Genomic DNA, 18,176 nt, shown 5'->3' with positions numbered 1-18,176 from the left:
TTTAATAAATTTCCAACTTTTAACCAATGGCCACTGTTGTAGCGCTGATTTATTCCCCAAAACGCGCAACCTTTTGAGGACACAGGTTCTCCACAAGAGTCCACGACGCAAAAGCAATATAAAATAGGCGGTGGTTACACCCTCCAAAACTTAATGCAACAGATTAAATACTTTTTCTCTTTATATAAAAATCACCATCTATTAAAATAATCTTGCACAAAAAACGATAAGTCTCATCTGTGATATTCAGAAATGCGTGGCCAAAATTAGATAGCTTTTACTGATTAAAAATATGCACGTTTTCTATATTATATTCTTATAATAAAATAGGATTTACAGGTACATGATACCATTGTCTTACACCTGGTAAAAAATATTCTTCCAGGAGCCACATCTGAGAAGTTTAACTTCCTTGTTTAGATGTAATATGGAATAGATTTATTACATTTAACTTCTTTACAAACATCACTTTCTGCAATATGCAAATGAGTATATGGAAATTAATGTTAATATCCTATCCTTCATTTCGCTGGGAATCCACTGAAGTCCCTCCAAGGACCCCTTAACAAAACTTTGGCAACAAGTGATGATAAATTCATCCTCTTCATAGATCCTGATTCCAGTGGGTTTAGTCTAATTTTCAAATCCCATGAGCACTGATGCTAGTACAGGTGCCACTGAGTCAATTAATAACCCACAAAACAGACTCGTTTTGGCTAACACTTTGACTATTCGTTTTAGGTTATATGTTAATAAGTTCACCATGTGGTCACACAACGCCCCAGCAAACAAAAGAACCTTTTAAAAACATATTAAAATGTTTTCTATTGACACTAACTCTCTATTTCTATTGACTCTAAAAAAAAAAAGTCTAGTCTAATTTACTGTGTACCCATTATGCTAATGTCCAGCGTTGCTAACTCAGTTTAGCAGTAGCAATAGAGGGGTTAGCTAAGTAATTTGTACTAGATAACTGTTTCGCTTCACTTACTGTAACCTTCCCCACGTTAAACTTGCTCATAACAAACATAAGAAACCAAACCATGAACATGCCCAGTGTTTTGTGATGTTGTATCTTAATTAAAATGTCAGGTGTGCGAATATTTTCACAAATTTAACTTCGTGCTACTTCACACCAAAGCTAGTTAGCTTAACTGTAAGAGCCCAGTGAAGCAGCTGCAACCAGGTTGACGTTATTGTTTTACATTGACAGGTACAACCGTTCAGCCATTTCAAAAAATAAAAGGTATAATAATAATAATAATTTGTAAAACGAATAACTACACAAAACACAACAGTTTACATGTAAATTTAACTTCAGGCAGAGATAGCAAATCCTTACCTAGTTTACAGACTGTTGAAAATAAACCTGTTTGTTGGGACCATCGGTTCTTCTCAGCTGGATAACACTGAAATATAAAACATGTCAAATCAATCGACTCAGCTGACCACATGACCCAATTTGCCCGAATATTAATTAACCCTCTGAATTAAACTGGCTTCTAAACCCATGTAATTTGGGTGACTAATGCGTCCACTAACTGCTGTTTCGAAGAAGCATCACATCAGCTCAGATAATTGGAGTCAGCTGGCTCATACTATGATATTGTACATGTAGTGATGTAGTGACTGTGACGGCACAGGTGAGTGTGTGCAGGTGATGAAGCTGAAGGAAGGCTGTTGATGCAAACTGACAGGAAATAATATCAATGATGACAACATAAGGTGTACATGTGTTTGACAGAGGTAAACAGGAAGTAAATCATAAAGGTAGAGGCATTTGCAGTGACCTGTTAAAAGGAAAAAATACACAGACACACACACACACACACACACACACACACACACACACATATATATATATATATATATATATATATATAAATACATGTGTGCATATATACATATGTATGTATATGTATACACATACATATGTATATTTAAGTGCATTAGTACATTAGTAGCAATTAGGGCATTAGAAGCAATAGGGCATTTTTCTGAGTGTAAAACATGGACTCTCATGGACTAGTAAGTCAAATAATTAACATTTACTTAAATATTAAGATGTTGCGCAGTAATACAACAACTCAATATAGCGTAGTACTTAAATCGGAATCTCAGTCAGAGTACTTTAAAATAAGCACTATGGTCCAGCACTATAACACGTGGGGCTCACTCTAAAGTACAGTTTGTAGTAACAAAAAAGGTTTAAGTACTATTGTATAGAATTACACTCTGGAAATAGTATAAATTAATATTTAAGTACAATCTGCATGTATGCTATTAGGTATATAGTATAATAGAAGTAAGCACAAGAATTTCCACCGTGTAGAACATGAGGAAAATATAGTGTGGTACTTGTTACTAGTTGTGTGACTTCACACTATTACCTTATGGTTAGACTTCTAAAGTATGCTATGCTGTTAGGTTTGGTAACTCAATGAGATGGGCTCAGGAGTAGGACGTCAGAGTGACCTCAGTATTTGGTGAGGCCATTAAAAGGGTCTAAAGTGAGTCGTGTCACACCAGCCCACGAGCTAGACAGCCAAACCCGACCTGGTAACTCATTCCAGTGAGGAATATCAGCGCAGTACCTTGAAATGCAAACAGTAAATCCAGTAAATTAAACTGTAATTGTTACCCTACAATTAGAGCTTGACTTCAAGTATGTAAGTATAGTTAAGAAAGGTGCCTTACTTAAGCTAAGCTGCTGTCCTACTTTACCCAGTACAAAGTGAAACTTGATTTGGACACATTGTGAACAAACTGATGTGTTGCACCTGTTGTAAAGGATCCTTCTAGTACTAGCAACATCCTGAGCTATTCAGAAATTGTTTTTATTTAGCCACCAGGTTAGGCAGCATTTGAGAGATGTCAAATATGTGAGAAATAACACAGAAAAAATGCTCTTGCCTCTATTGAACACATCCGAGAAAATCTTAAACCAAATCAAATAAAGAAAAACACTCAACTCATTCAATGCAAAGTGGGTATAAAGTGCGGTTGTTGGGGGGGAATTTATAATCCCTGCCAGCTCCTTCCTTTAGGCTCACGAGAGCTCCCAACAAAAGGTGCCCACCACTATCGCATATACACAATTAACTAAAGCACCAGCATTATTCCATTATCATAAGAATGCTGTTTGCAATGGGGGGAGAAACTCCTCGGCATTCATGGACGTGGCCGAATAGAGCCGAGAGCTTTTATCTTCTCAGTTACATGCAGGCTGCGTTTATCGCACCACATGGTGACATGATTGGACACTTTTGGTGCATGACAAACAATTTGTTTACACTGGTAATTTCAAAAGCCTGTCTGTAATTATAGCGGGGGGCTAAAACTGGGGCTTGTATGGAGAGACTGGTTAAGAGGCTGGAGGGTTAGGGTACAACTTCATCCACTTAGGAGACAAACATGATCAAGATTAGACTGATAAAATATTGTTTTCCCACAATTAAACTTTCCAGTAGAGGAAACTATTACGATTGACAAATTTGTAAACAGTATTAAATCCCCAAACATTCAGTGTAATCAGATCTGTATTCATTGACGGAAAATTAAAGTCTTTCACAAAATATTTTAATTAGTTTTTACTTACCAATGTTGCCTCCTTAGATGTAAATATCTGACATTCGTGGCAGCTGCAGTAATTATGAATTCAGAAGACGACCTGTGCAGTAACTGTTCATCCCAGCAGGAGTATCTGAATAAATGAAGATTAAGTAAGAGCAGTTCTTTACTTCGAGGTTGACATCATTTGTTCTGCGTTGCATGATCTGATATGTGGCTGATGAGATTTTGTGGGGGGGGGGGGTCGTGTTAAGAGTTACACACAAGGTGTCAGTGTTGCCGGGAATGTATTTTTTTTTCGGTCATTTCAGTCCATTAATGTAAAAAGGCACTGAGGAAAGCAGTGGGTAGAAAACGCCTGCTGGATGTCATGCTCAAATAAATCTAATTGGATGTAGCGATTTGTCTGGAGAGCAGTAATAGATGGCAGTAGAGCCATCTGTACAGGGCATACAACTACAGCCATTGCTTCAGTGCTGTTTAATATGTTTCCCATAGCAGCAGCACAGGTCACTGTAATGTGACACTTTGCACACTAGCTTTCAGCTGCAGGACTGTGAGCTCTATATCAAAATCTAATCATAATTAGTTTTATTGAGTAAAATTTCAAGGGGATTGTTTATATTCAAAAGCAGGTTCAGTGCCTCTTTAAATGCCCTTAAATCTCTCCTGTAGTTTTATTTTAAAAAAAACCTAAAAAAACAGAAGTATGGCTAATCCGCTTTGTATAACAAAAAAAAAGATAGTTAAATCTGCTACAATGCCCAGTATCAAAGGAACAAAATGCATACAGTATGTTTTGGGCTGAATCATTTCCTCTTAAAAGGAAAATGTTTGGAAATGGGATTTGCATATGAGCAAGATCATGGAGCGTTGTGCGTAACAGGGATCATGAAAAAATAATGCAGCAGCTCCTTTTGTGGGACAAAAAATTCTCGTAAACTCCAGCCTCAGATGCATACATCAGAGCAACGTGTGTGTGTGTGTGTGTGTGTGTGTGTGTGTGTGTGCGTGTGTGTGTTTGTGTGTGTGGGGGGCCTACACCACAATGACCGCACCTCTCCCTGAGCCGACTCAAGATCCTGTTCTCTTCTGACCTCTGTCACGAATGAGAGAGTCAACAAAAAATTTGACTGTTACTTTAAGATCAAAAATATGACTTAACGTTACTGATATTCCACCCCATGTATCTGGCCCCAACTCTCACAGAATAACACACATTCACCAAAGCAAAACATCAAAATGTAGGTTGTAAGATAGGGACTTTTCTATTCTCACCATTTTCAAATTATTTAAATAAGCAGGTTTCCAGATAGCTCCATCGAGTAAATTTCAGTCTCTTTATGATCTCTTCATTCTTTTTCTTTTCTTTTAACTCAGTCTCTAGTAACCGCTCTCTGGGGGTCTACAGTCACATCTGACTCAGTCTTGAGGACTCATTAGCCGTTAGCCTCCACAACAGTGACAAAGAGAACTTCCAGGGGCTAAACAGAAGACAATTGTCAGTGATCACAAAAAAAAAAAAATCACATTTTACTAGAAGTTACCAGAACACATTATTGCATATTTATGTGGTTTATAAGTTATTTCCATACTTCTACAAACTGGATGAACGAGACATTGGGAGTAGCCTCGTTTTCTTTTTAATAAAAATATCCAAGCGGATGAATCCTGGTAAATTATCTGCTCCCTTTCTGAATTAATCTAATGACCATTAAACGTTCCAGTCACAAAATAAAGCTAATAGAGCTTCATTTTTTGCTTAATAAGGCTCCATTGGCCCCTTTCTTAATTTGTAAAAAAAGATCAAAACTAGCCTCCGTTTTATGGTTCATGTTAAATGTGATTGATTTTTCCCCCCTTTAGTTGCTTAGTTGGGAGTTATCTGTGGGCTCCGCCGCGAGACTCACACTGACACCTTGAGGTTTGTGCTGTAGAAAAGATGCAGAGAAAGACATTGCTTTGGTTGAGTCTGTAAATTAAGATCGACAGGTGGAATCCAGTGCAGACAGTTGCTGCTCGTAATTTTGTTCTTTTGTATTAAGTTTCACGTGTGAGGACGAGTCAAAGCGGGAATTTTGCTGAATGGCCGGCTGGAGCAGAGATGAAGTCTCAGTGGCCTGTTCTCCCACTGTAAACAATAACAACATAAAACCACTGCTATAAAGAGAGAAGGGCCGTAAATTGTAAACCACAGAACAGTCTGAGTTAATGCTCAACCGTGGGCTCCTATTTCATCTCAACAGTACATTGGCATGAGATTAGGGTTGGGAAAAAAAAAAAAAAAAAAACGATTTTGTGTGTGGAAGTTGCATCATGAAAGCATTGTCAGTCCCTAAGGGGAAATTGTCTTATTATTAATCTTATTTGGAGGTCAAATGTCTCGGAGAGCTACACTGCCACCGGAAATTGGTTGGGGATACAACATCATGCTCCGACATGTTGAATATTTACCAAGACAGGTGTCTGAATTTATGTTCTGTGATTAAAATGTTGCATTTCTAACTAATGAGCTGCTTTTCAGTGCTTAACATCTGATAAAAGATGGAATAAAGAATCAGCTTTGCTCCAACAACAGGCATCAAGATGGGGCTCCTCAAAGATCACTTGTTATGCTCTTAATTATGCACTCCACAAAATTTGTTTATGGCTTAATTTTCTTGCCAACGTAGGCTGAAGAGTCACAACCCGAGAGCCTCTTTGGAAGTTCGGGAGAGCCCTTCACAGTTAATGAAGAAGGATCTGTTTAGATCAAGTTAATAGCCACTGTCATGTTTTAACGCAGTACTGTTTACTGCAGCCTGGTATGTATTAGCTTTGAAGTCGGACAAATTGAAAGTCTACCAGGGGATCACTGAAGTTACATTTTGTGCTAAATCTATCTGGTCAAATGGTCAGGGTTCGTCCTGTGGGCACCATGAAAATGACGTGCCCAATCCGTCCAACAGTTGTCAAGACATTTCACAAAAAGCCCAAAATGTCATCCTGCTGGTGGCTGGAGAGGACAGGTCAGGGGATTACCACAGTCAGTAGCCTAGGATTGATCCTCTTCATGCAGTAGTTGCTGAAATATTTCAGTCTGGACCAAAGAGGTAGACCGACCGACATCACCGCCGCTGGAACCAGCCTGCAAGGGGAAAATAAAAAATAAATAAAAAATAAAAACATGAAAACAAAAGTCAGCTGGAGAGACAGGACCCAGCACACTTCAGTGTTCAGTGAAGTGAGTACGGACGCATGTGGGGAAAAAATTCAAGCATAGAAATGCGTCAAAAGGTTACACGATACAAAATATATGAATGAAGCTTCACCGTGAAACACTGACAACCATGGAAGCTCTTTGTTTTTCTAGCCATACAGAAATATCACGTCAGACGGAAATGATGAGTTTCTTGGACAGAAAACGTTGAACACACAGCTGCAAAAATGACAAGTGAAATCTACAAAACAAACTTTTGTAATTCATCAGCAGAGGGACTTTTCTTCCAATTACAAAAGCTGCATCTTTGATTTACAAATAACACAACAACCACTTTCAATCATTTAATAAAAGCTTGGATATAAGACCTTTTTTTTTTTTTTTTTTTACAGCAAGTGTTAAATTGTTTTGATGGGAAATCCATTTTCTGATCCAACTTCAGTGAGACCGAATAAACCCCAAATCTTACAATTTTTCAGACATTCAACATTGACCACAGTTTGAATCAGATAAAAAAAAAACAAAAAAAAAAACGGTGTGCTGGTTTAGGGGCCAACTCACCGAGAATACACTCTTAATCTTCTTTTACTGTAGTTGCCAGAAACAATTTAACAAATATATAGATATAATTTTTTTCTTTATATCTGAAATATTTATATAAATAGAAGTTGATTAAAGATCTGGGCATTATGACAAAGTGCAAAAAAAGGAACAGGGAGGGTTTAAAAAGAACAGAAAAATAAACTGTTAAAACCTCCGTAGAATTTAACAGCAAAGACAATATACAACTGCTCCGAAATCAATATCCATGAGCTTTGTCTTAATTTTAGCTGCAACAAACTATAACTTCTCATTTCTATTACTATAGACAGTAAGTGTGGGGTGGCGTTTCCCAAAACCATCGCAGAGCTAAGATCATCATCTTTGATCTGTAGATACACGTGAGCTGGAAAATCAAACTTTCCAACCACGCTATGGTTTTCTTTTTCTTTTTTTTAGCTGGTAAAGCAATATGAACCATCTATATACTAGTGTATCTGTTGGTCTTTTAAAGCAGGTTTGAAGACTCTAACAGGTGTAAGCACGGCAGGTGGCAACAGGCTGCAAAACAGAGAAATTAGTGGGAAAAAAAAAAAAGAAAAAATGTTAATATTGTAATTGTAGGCGTGTTAACTGTACACTGCGAGTACCGAGCTAAACCATGTGTATCTACAGTAAAATAAAGACCACCACACCGGCATCACTAAACTGATCACAGAGCTGTTAGACGATCTCAGCACTTGGCCTCAGAAGATGAAGACAGTTTAAAACTATAGTTCTGAACATTGGAAGAAACATGAAAAAGGGGAGAACCACAGGCAAACAGGAATGTGGGGCCCTTTATATGAAAATACTAAGCACTGCCTGGTTTCACAAAACCAACTTTTTTATTTTTTTTTTCATTAGTGTACATCAGATACACTTTGTGTACTGGTGTGGTTTCCACTAATAATGACAGGAAGAAATACTAGTATAGAAGCCCAACTGTCCAATGACATTTTGTACCATCATCTCTATGTTACAGGGCTCGAGCAACATCTAAAGATGTCAAAGTCTTGAATGGAGTCCTGTTGAGAACAAAATGGGACTCTGCCAGTAACTATGACCAGAACTGACCAATCAATACAGTTTTTAGATGGGACACTGGACTACTTAGATACCTGGTGCAGCCATATTTCACATTTTTACATGGTTATGTGTAACATAATTATCTTAACATTCTTTCGTCAGCCTTTAAGAGCTAAATAAGGGGTAAATATCCTGATCAGCACATGGGGATGAAGCCCCGACCTCATGCTTGCAGGAGAATCTCCACTTTCTGGTGTCAGGATGGAAAAATAGACCATGTTGACAGAGTAAGTTGTGATGTAGGCCATGTCCTCTGTAACAGCTGTCTTCCATTATGGTCGGTATCACTGTAAATGGTAGGAAATACTTCAAAATACAACATAACTGAGCGTCAATGTTCATTCTTAACCTTTGAACTGAAATACTTAGGTCATGTGATGACAACTGAGCCATCTTCATGGCAGCTTAGTAAACTCAATTTGCTGATGAACACTGCGTTTGAGTGTGTAGTGTAAAAGTGAGGAAAAAAAAGAATAGATTAAAATAATGCAGCATGCATATTACATTTTTTTTTTTTTTTTTTTTTTTTTGGAGAGTGCTGTTTGATGGACGGTATTGGCCTAAAGTGCAATGCACATAGAAAATGTAGGATAGCTGCAAAACTGTAAATAAATTGCGGGCAGTGGTGAAACCGCTCCAGAAAATTTTAGAAAAATTCAGTATTTAATCTTTGGAACAAACATGTTGTTTTCTCTCTGGGAAGTCAAATCGGCAGCGGCTTTGTAAAGTAGCAATTTGACTGACCTGTTGTCAGTGCATATATTGTATCATTTCCTGTTGGTATAGAAGAGTTAAATATGTTGATTTCTTGGATACTAACAGGAAAAAAAAACAGTATACTACAGTCATTAGTAAATAACATATACCGTAAACAATTAGTATGGAGTTGGGACACAGCATGTGAGATGCAGATGAAGCTCTAGAAAAAGCAATGTGAGTGGACCTTGAGTTAAGACTTTTCTTGTCGGACAAAATTAGCCAGAATTAACTACACTTAGTTATTAGAACTATTTTGTAGAATTTGCTGCAGGTTGTTGTGACCTGGTAACACAGATAAATGGAAATGACATAAACTGAAACAGTCAAAGCTCATATCCGGCTGTGTGTGAGTATTAATTAAACTTAAAGCTAATTTACAAATTTGTGAAGGTTTTGAGAAACCAGACCATTCTCATCAATATTATTTAACACAGACCAAGGTAGGAGGGCGAAATATTCCCTCTTTTAGCTGATATTTAGTAAAAGGGGACAATTATTAATAAATACAAAAATAATAACAGATATGTACACATTTTCAACAATATGAACTACCATAATACTTTCAACATTTTTCTTCAAAATGTCATAGAAATTATTTTTTGCTCAAAATGTCTCTGTAGCTCAAACCTCAATGGTCAGTAAGAAAACAAACATCATTTCAGAACATAAATTATTATACAAAAAAAAAAAGAAAAAAGAAAAATTCCAACACCGTAGTAATAATTCCTTTTTGGATGCAAGTCCTGACACACACACACAGGAGTTTGTGTTTCTTGCAACATTTAAACCAGAATGGAGGAAAAACAAAAAAAATACAATCTTCAAATAAAATTCTTCCTATACTGAAATTACAATGCATTGACGCGGCGTTGTTGGTAACACAGACGTTTCTTCTTCCCTTGTGTGGCACTGCTGGAGACTGCTCTGGAGTCAGTGAAGAGGGATGCGAGTCCAGTAAGTGCACTTTGAACATGGGCATGCTGGGATGGAGAGGGATTGAGGGACAGACAGTTGGGAAAAAAAAAAAAAGGAGAGAATTTCAGAGATGTGGAAAAAGTTGCTCCAGAAAGATGGAGAGAAATTAGAAAAAAAGGAAGAGGTTGATGCAGAGTAAAAAGCTGGATAAAACCCAACTAAAACTGCTGTTGCCTCCTCCATCTTTGAGGAGGGGGAAAAATGCTAAAGACAGAAAAAAGGGTAAAAGGGGTGGGGGGGTGGGGTGGGGGCAGGTGAGGTGGCGTAGCTGAAGTCAGAGTCCTACAGTAGTCGTGTCAGTAGGTCCTTCAACCATCTAAATCCCAAATACAATCGCAGACCTCTTTCCTTGTCCGCCGACCAACCACAGCAACCAGGAACATGGTCAGAACAACCAGAAAAAAAAAGAAAAAAAAAAGTTGCCTCTGAAAAATTGTACAGAGGTGGTATTATTAACAATGCCTTGAAAACTTTGTGAGGCATATTCCCTTTTCAGAGGATAAGTTTTTTTGGAATCCGCCGTCGTCTTCTGAGAAAACCACGACCGCTGTGATGCACGGAAGTAAAACTGCCAGCTCGACTGTGAGCGAAGACTCCAGAGCCCCGGTATCACAGCGGGTGAACTGAGCCGTCACTGGGTAAACAGGGGTGACATCGCCGAGATGAAGCAGTTTGATTGGTGCTGTCGGTGGAAGAGTGGTGAGGTCAAAGGTCACAAACGGTGGTGGCCTGCACAGCTGCCCAACATTCTGTCCATGAGACAGGTTCCTGTCAGTGATGCAACTTGGCCTGTAGGGAGAAGATGACAGTTACATTAACTGGCTTTCATTTAGCACGGTTTTGCACTGTGTAAAGCAATTTCTACAGTATTTAAAAAAAAATATACATAAATCTTAGTAATTAGAAATACTTGTTTACATGAATGACACTTTGCTGCTCTGTATCTGTGTGCTATTATGTACTACGCTTAAAGCAAGTTCAATTATTTTGAAAATGAACTGCCTTTTCCCACCTGACCTGTACTTTTTCACATCCATATCAGGGCTGTCACTTTATTATTAAAGTTGAAACTAGAAAATTAGAACAAACACTTTTCAAACTGAAGTGTCAAATTCACTTTCACTGTTTAGAAGTGCCACATGCAGCTCCTTGAACTGAAGCAGGGGGGCGTTAAAATACATTGTATTAACAGCAGTGGTAAAATACACTGTAATTCTGATCTGTTGTATCCCCTATTGCAGTAAACTAAGCTAGTGTTGTTCTCTTCACTAACACAAAATGGCAAAAACTAACATGGCGCCACCATGAGGTCAAAATTAAACCTCAGCTGTAGTTTGTTCTAAGTAACAAATGTCCGCACGCTAAAACGCTCAACTAAGCTGGTGAACATGGTAAACACTATATCGGGCAAATATCAGGAAGTCAGCACTGTCATCGTGAGCATGTTAGCATGACATTTACCGTCAGAAAATTCAATTACAGTGGGTTAACAGTGCATTGATTTACATATATATTGTCTTTGCCGCTGATCATCATCATTTCTCTTGAATATAATCTCGACTTGATGATGCGGCTTTGAGTAAACCGAATCCCAGCCCGGGAGATTTTAGTTGCGGGTTACTGAGAAGACAAGATGTAACACCAACCTGTCTCGGGGACTCCGGCCCCAAAGCCAGTATCCCTCCAATGTCATTTCCTTTCCCAAAGAGGCTCTCCAGTCCGCCCGGCCTGCTCAGCTTGCTGGCCTTCCCTCTGTAAGAGCTGGGACTCCTCCTCTTCCTCCCCTCGGCTTCTCCCCCATAAGCCAGGGGTCCAGAGGGGGGAGCCAGGGGCTGATGAGGCGTGGAGGCAGGCTCCCTGGATGGCGAGTAGGGTATACTGGTCGTGCCAAGATCGCGACTGGAGAAGAGCAGAAGAGGAAATTGCCATTAAGTACATACAGTAAGCTTCACTTCCAACTTTCACTGTACAGCAGAATTTATTTAGACGAGAATAAAATTATCGCAGCAGGTTTTTACAGAGCTGTATATTTCAAAGGAAAAGCCAAACACCTGTCATCACAGCCTTTGCACTGCTGGCACCGTCCTCTCTGTTTACACACTGCTCTACTTTTAATGAATCACCCTCTCATGTGTTTCTCTGCATACTGTACTATGTTATGTGCTGAGCTGAGCCTGTATTGTGTTGTTTGTAACCCTGGTTACCATCAAACTTTCCCTCATTAGACCATCACACTAAAACAAATTTAATAAGGCTTTCACATCACTGTATTATATTTATATGCTCTTGTATACAAGGCCTTGAAATGAGTGAACAGATCCTCGTCAGTATCAAGAAAACATACTTCTTAGAAAACTGTCACCTTTGCGAAAACAACAGACTTCATCCTGAACAAGCAGGTGAAACAAAAATAAAAACAAAAAACAAAAAAACCTGAAGAAATCCAGTCATTCAATCCTGCATAAGAAAGATCAACCTCATTTTCTACTGCTGTCGAAACTTTAAACAGCCCGCAACCCACCTGCTCTGTGAGTTGTGGCTTTGAGACCCATCAGATCTGGATAGCCCGTCATCTCCGCTGCGCCAAAGCCCGCTTCCCCCACGCCCAAGTCCCTTTTTCCTGGCTTGGGAGGCAGCTGTGCCCCCTGAACCTTGAAATGTTGGATGATAGCTGCTGCCGTTCCTCTTGTGATTATCCACAGATGAAAACAAGGAAGAAGGAGAAGAAGTAAGGGAGGAAGACAAGTAGGAAGAGTTTTTTCTCTTCTTATATCCCACTGCAGAGTCCTCTGTGTCTTTGGGTGGGCGGCTGGCTTTATGAGTGCTGTTACGGGCTTTGCCCGGTGTGGAAATGGCGGTCAGGGGTTGTGAGGCCTCTCGGATGCCGAACACCCCAGCTGTGGCCAACGTGGACTGTGGGAAGGTGACGGTGTAGGAGGGGCAGGTCAGAGATGTGGGAGAGGGAGTCTGCTGTGAAGTGACGGAGGAGGTACCGGAGGAGGAGTGGGAGAGGAGGCTCTCAGCAGCCAGAGGCACCTTCCTGGAACCCAAAGGGACAAGACATTTTAAAAGTAATAAAGTTGTCTCATTGCCAGTATAAATTCAGAGTACTAAACCTTTATTACCAATCAATGCACGGTGTTGTACTGAACAATGGTTTTCTGTGTTTGCAGAGCCTTTAACCTTTTAGCTGCTGTTGCTCCTCCCATGATTTTATCAATATGATTAAAAAAATCCTTACTTTCCCAATCATTCGTCTATTATTCACTTATCAACAATTTCATGGAGACCTATCATCTTTTTCTCTTTCTGTATTTGTGATTTTCTCTCTGCTCCATTCTAACATTAAATGAACTGGCCTCTTGGTTGATTACATTTATGTGTGACATCAAAAACTTCCTGTCTACCCAGTTAACTGGGTTTCTCCATCCCTCATAAAAACAGGTTAGCACAACACATTACTTTCTCTCATATTTACACTTGCTCATATTGTCAGTCTATCTAATTTTCCCCAACTTGACAATTCGATTTGGAGAATGTTTACCATCCATTTCATTTGTAGTGGCTTCCTTGTGAAATTCAAGAACAACATTCACACAGTTACTCCTGCGTAAATAGACTAGAGATGCATTACAAGCTCATTGTGTTCATTTACACATGTACCTTTAAGTGAAACAGCTCTACGCCGAGAAAATCGAATCGCCCACAATGTACGTTCAGGGACACTCACCTCCACATCTGTGCGTTGAGGTGTTTCTCCACCATGCTCTGGAGCGCCAGCCTCATCCTGTCCCATCGCCTGTCGAACACGTAGTGGCCCCGTCCCATGAGCCTGCTGCTGAAAACGCAAAACTGAAAAAGGGAAGCAGGGGGTGAGAGGGGAAGGAAGTGGTAGAATGATGGAGGCACAAGGGAGGTAAGGTGAGGCATGGAGAGAGGAAAAAAGGAGGAGAGCAGGAGGGATAGATAGACAGAATTGAGAAAGAGGAAGAGAAGGGCCAATGGATGAAGAGGGGGCAGAAAGAAACAAGGGGGAAAAAAAAAAAAAGAGAGAGGGAGGGAGTAAGAGGTGGGCAGAGACGGAGCAGGATGTGGAGAGAAAGTGGTGTCAAATGACAGAAACAATGATAGATGAAAAAGAACAGATGACAAAGAGAGAAAAGCGAAGAGGCAGAAAAATTCCAAATGAACACAGACAGATATGAAAGATGATCGAGGACAAGCAATGCCACAATCTTCTTTAGAACTTTAGAAATTTAAAAAAACAACTAACCCAGACCAATCCCTAAGCTGAGACGATGATACCAAATCAACAATTTTTTTTTGGTTCTAATTGAAAAGTTGCCTCTCCACCTGTAGTACAGTGGGCAGCTAAAACCTTTGATGTCACCTTCCTGTGATCACCTTTTAAGTCTTGTTTCAGATTCTGAATAGTCATATGTTTGCGGACAGAAGCTATAACCAGGCACTGAGGTGATCAGTGTCAAGTATTTGCTACAAATGTATTTACAGCAGTGAAAGTGTGTGCATCAGTTGCTTATATACAAAACAACACTCTATATATTTTAATCATAGCAGGGGCACTTAGTTTGTCATTTTTAGAAAATTGCAAATTTTTGGAAAAAGAATTTGGATTCTCCGCTGGTCGCCTGGCAACTTCTCAGTGATAACAAAATTTCAGGAAGTCACAACTCCTGCCCAAGAGATAGTTTGGCATAAAACATAACAAAAAACCACAAGCTGTTTTTACACATTGTTTTTTATACAGATTCATCAAACAAGATGTAACAAGTTACTCCTTCCTTCTTTACACTAAGCTAGTCTCCTAGCTGTAGCTTCATATTCAAAGGATGGACATTAGAGTGGTTTCAATCTTCCCACTGACCCTCTTCCCTCTGAGTCTGAAATCAATCTGACACACAGCCCTTGCCTTTTTCTTTGCAACAAAAACATTGGATAAGAGCTACAGCTGAGGCACCAACAAAAAATAATTCCTCTAAATGGCTTTTAAGAGCAGACCCTGTGGGGTAAAGGTGGAAAATCCTGGCTGGAAGTTGTGCAAATGAGTTTTTAATGCCCTGAGGTTATGGACTATGAAAATGTATGTTAGTAGTCATAGTATGTACCCCAGAAGGCTGTGGGTGGTGATTGGAGTAGTGAACGGCAGGTCTGTCAGGGTCCTCTGGAGTCTCTGCGTCTCCCTCGTCACTGGAAAGCCGGCCGCCATCTCCCCCTGCCGTCACCCAGCTGTGAGGGGTTAGCTCTGCGTTAGGGGCCAGGCCGGGGACTGGTGCTGGGGGCAAAGGACTGGAGGTGGAGGTGGCGGATCCGCCTGGAACCCTGGGGTGGATACATTAGAAAGACAGGGGGGGTGAATAAAACACGGAGAAGTGTGGAGAAAGGTGTAAGAAATGGAATCGTAGAGAAAAAGAAAGAAGGAGCGAGGTAGTAAATAAAAGCAAGATGGAGACAGAAGTGGAGGGAAATGGAAATGAGAAGAAGAGGAAGGGGGAGAAAATGAGAAATGTTAGTAATAGAGTAATATGCAGCAGATAAGCAGAGAAGCAAGGAGAGACTGGAAGAGAGAAGGAAGATGACCATAAATGGGGAAGTGAAAAATAAAAAAAAAAGATAGATGAGAAGGAGGATGAAGATTGGGAGAAGAATAATTAAAAAGAAAAGAGTGAGAGAAGGAGAAGAAGAAAGGGAAAGGAGTGGGGAGAGAAAAGCAACACTGAGGGGCAGGATGACAGAAATCTCTTAAAACTCACAACATGAACATAAAAGCTCGTGTCATATCTGCCTTTACGCTGCAATGAAAAAGTCGAAAAGTTTGACACAGTAAAAAAAAAAAACCCTGCAAAAAACTTCCTTTTTCAAACAGACGATCATCTCTTAAATGGAAAGAGGAAATGAGTTTCTCATAACACTGTGACAAAGGCAGACTTCACATCCTTTTACTATTGTTTCTCCTTTCCTGCACTCTTGTTTACAGCATCCCCTGGTGGGAAAAAACATGAACAGACAAGGATTCCCCACGCATCTGTCTAGGACGTACAGTAGGACCTTCAGTGAAATAATAAGTCATTCAAACTCACATTTAAGCAAAAGTATAGATGCATCACAGAAAAAGCCATTGTCTACAAAACAACCACAGTAAATGTCTTACAATATTGGGTATAATGAGTACTAAAGTATTTGAAAAAACTAAATAAATGTAATTTGTTCTTAATTAAATATTAAAGAAAATTGACTTTTGTCCAGGAAATGCTCCTTTTCCTTATGAATACAGATTAAGCTTAGAAAAAGTCAATGTCCATAAAGAAACAGGATAGAAAGAAATCAAAAAAATAATTAAACTCTTAAAATCAATCTTCATTTTATACCCATTCAATTCTTATCTCTCAGGTTTTGGCTTACTTGGAATAAATATAAAGCAACAGTCAACATATATGGAAGATATAACCTGACTTTTTTTTAATCTGAAAACTGACAACATGAACTTGAATTTAGTTTTTTGAATATTGGACACTTTAATGTTTGAATTTGTGAAAGCAAACAGGTGGGAAAAGTTTTTGAAATTGTACCACTTGACATAAATCCAGACAGATTTTTTTATAAAGTAAAATATATCAATGGTCTGCGGTTAGTGGTATTTGATTGTCAACATCAAGTATCCCAAAGTGATTAATTTCAGAGTTGGTTATTCGGCTGTTTATGGCATTAAAGCTTTTATGATTACAATGTTAAGGCCTTTCTTTGCTTCCATATACACATACATAATTAATAAAGTGCGTGTGTGTGTTGGTCCACTGTCCGACCTGGGTATGTGCGCATTTGCCAGCCGAAGCTTCAGCGTGGACAGGGGTCGTCCATTAGGGCAGTGAGGCTTGCCGGGAATCTCCTGTGACGTGACACTGTGGCCGCAGCCTTCCTTCCCTCCCTGCGCTCCGTCTTTGTCTTTCTCCTTCGCGCCGTCCTTCTCCTTCGCCCGCCCCTTGTGTTCGGCCAGGAGGGTGTCGAAGTTTTTCCTTCTGCCGGGGACAGCTCGGCGATGGGTTAAGGAGTGAGTCTAACGAAAAAGCACAGGACAAAAAAAAAAGTAAGAGTAAGAGAGTTTGTTAAATAAAGTACTGATCTGTGACCAACACATAGTTTTGCTCAAACATACTTTAACAGGGCTGATGGTTGCACTCATAGGGGCTTGAATCATGGCTCAGTTTCCATAATCACTGCGCCATGCTGCTGCCCACGTCACACCACACTAACATGGGTAAATATTGCCTGTGCATGGTAAGCTCGTCTACCCTTCCAACTACTTTGGAGGGTAACCAGCCATCAAACATTTGGTTTTCCAATAGGTCTTTATAATGTGTGTGTCTGAGGCTGCTGAATTACTGGTATAAGCAGGTAGTACAGCTCGAGGAAAGAAAAATGCTTCATGTACTCATTCAAAAGGTCATAGCAAGGGTAGGGGGCTCTTTAAACATTTTAAGGCTCAGAAGATGCATCTTATTTCACCATCATTAATTACCTGACTGCTGAATTTGAATGTAGCAGGACACCAATTTAAAGCTGAAGCAAAAACAAGACAAATGCCTGTACTTTGTCTTCATGTTCTTGAGAGATATCTACACTTAATTTCAGCAAGGAGAAAGACTACTCCAAGGACAGAGTGTGGCGTCACTTTTACAACACCTGCAAAGTAGAAATTATGTTGACATATTGTGGTTTCTAACAACTGCGGTTTAGCGGGTGAGGAAAAATCAAAATGCAGAAAACAAACAACATTTTGACGCATAGATTTTATGTGTATGGGCAAATAACTTCAGTAACTTCAGCTACCAAGGCCACATATTCTAAAATATGATGCCAAAATAAATAATTAGGTTTCACAATGTTCACATACATTTGCAAGCCATTACACAATTCAACCCCATTGTCTTACGTCCACGCCTATATGTATTGCGCAGTGCTGTACGTGCAGCAAAAACCCTCCGTGGAC

The 18,176-nt window shown here is 39.5% G+C and overlaps 1 protein-coding gene and 1 long non-coding RNA gene across 4 annotated transcripts in view; both read right to left on the bottom strand.

The window, feature by feature from the left end:
- Positions 1–1,340: 1,340 nt before the first annotated feature.
- On the bottom strand, positions 1,341–6,137 carry LOC130163662 (uncharacterized). The gene is made up of 3 exons (XR_008826506.1): positions 4,629–6,137; positions 3,599–3,703; positions 1,341–1,409 (listed from the first exon to the last, which is right to left on the bottom strand). It is a non-coding gene; the product is annotated as an uncharacterized LOC130163662 (long non-coding RNA).
- Positions 6,138–7,100: 963 nt separating this feature from the next.
- atxn7l1 (ataxin 7-like 1) overlaps positions 7,101–18,176 on the bottom strand; it is a 29,649-nt gene continuing 18,573 nt past the window's right edge. For all 3 annotated transcript variants that reach the window (XM_056367540.1, XM_056367538.1, XM_056367539.1), the window contains 6 exons: positions 16,993–17,243; positions 15,298–15,511; positions 13,902–14,023; positions 12,693–13,211; positions 11,818–12,070; positions 7,101–10,960 (listed from right to left, as the gene is read on the bottom strand). In XM_056367540.1, the coding sequence (XP_056223515.1) occupies positions 10,943–10,960; positions 11,818–12,070; positions 12,693–13,211; positions 13,902–14,023; positions 15,298–15,511; positions 16,993–17,243 (1,377 nt within the window). In that variant the 3' untranslated portion in view covers positions 7,101–10,942. The remainder of the gene's footprint in view (positions 10,961–11,817; positions 12,071–12,692; positions 13,212–13,901; positions 14,024–15,297; positions 15,512–16,992; positions 17,244–18,176) is intronic.

Source organism: Seriola aureovittata, chromosome 22 (assembly GCF_021018895.1).
Source record: "Seriola aureovittata isolate HTS-2021-v1 ecotype China chromosome 22, ASM2101889v1, whole genome shotgun sequence".
Lineage (NCBI taxonomy): Eukaryota > Metazoa > Chordata > Actinopteri > Carangiformes > Carangidae > Seriola > Seriola aureovittata.
The sequence above is the reverse complement of the archived record's forward strand: the minus strand, read 5'-3'. Positions and strand labels throughout refer to the sequence as shown.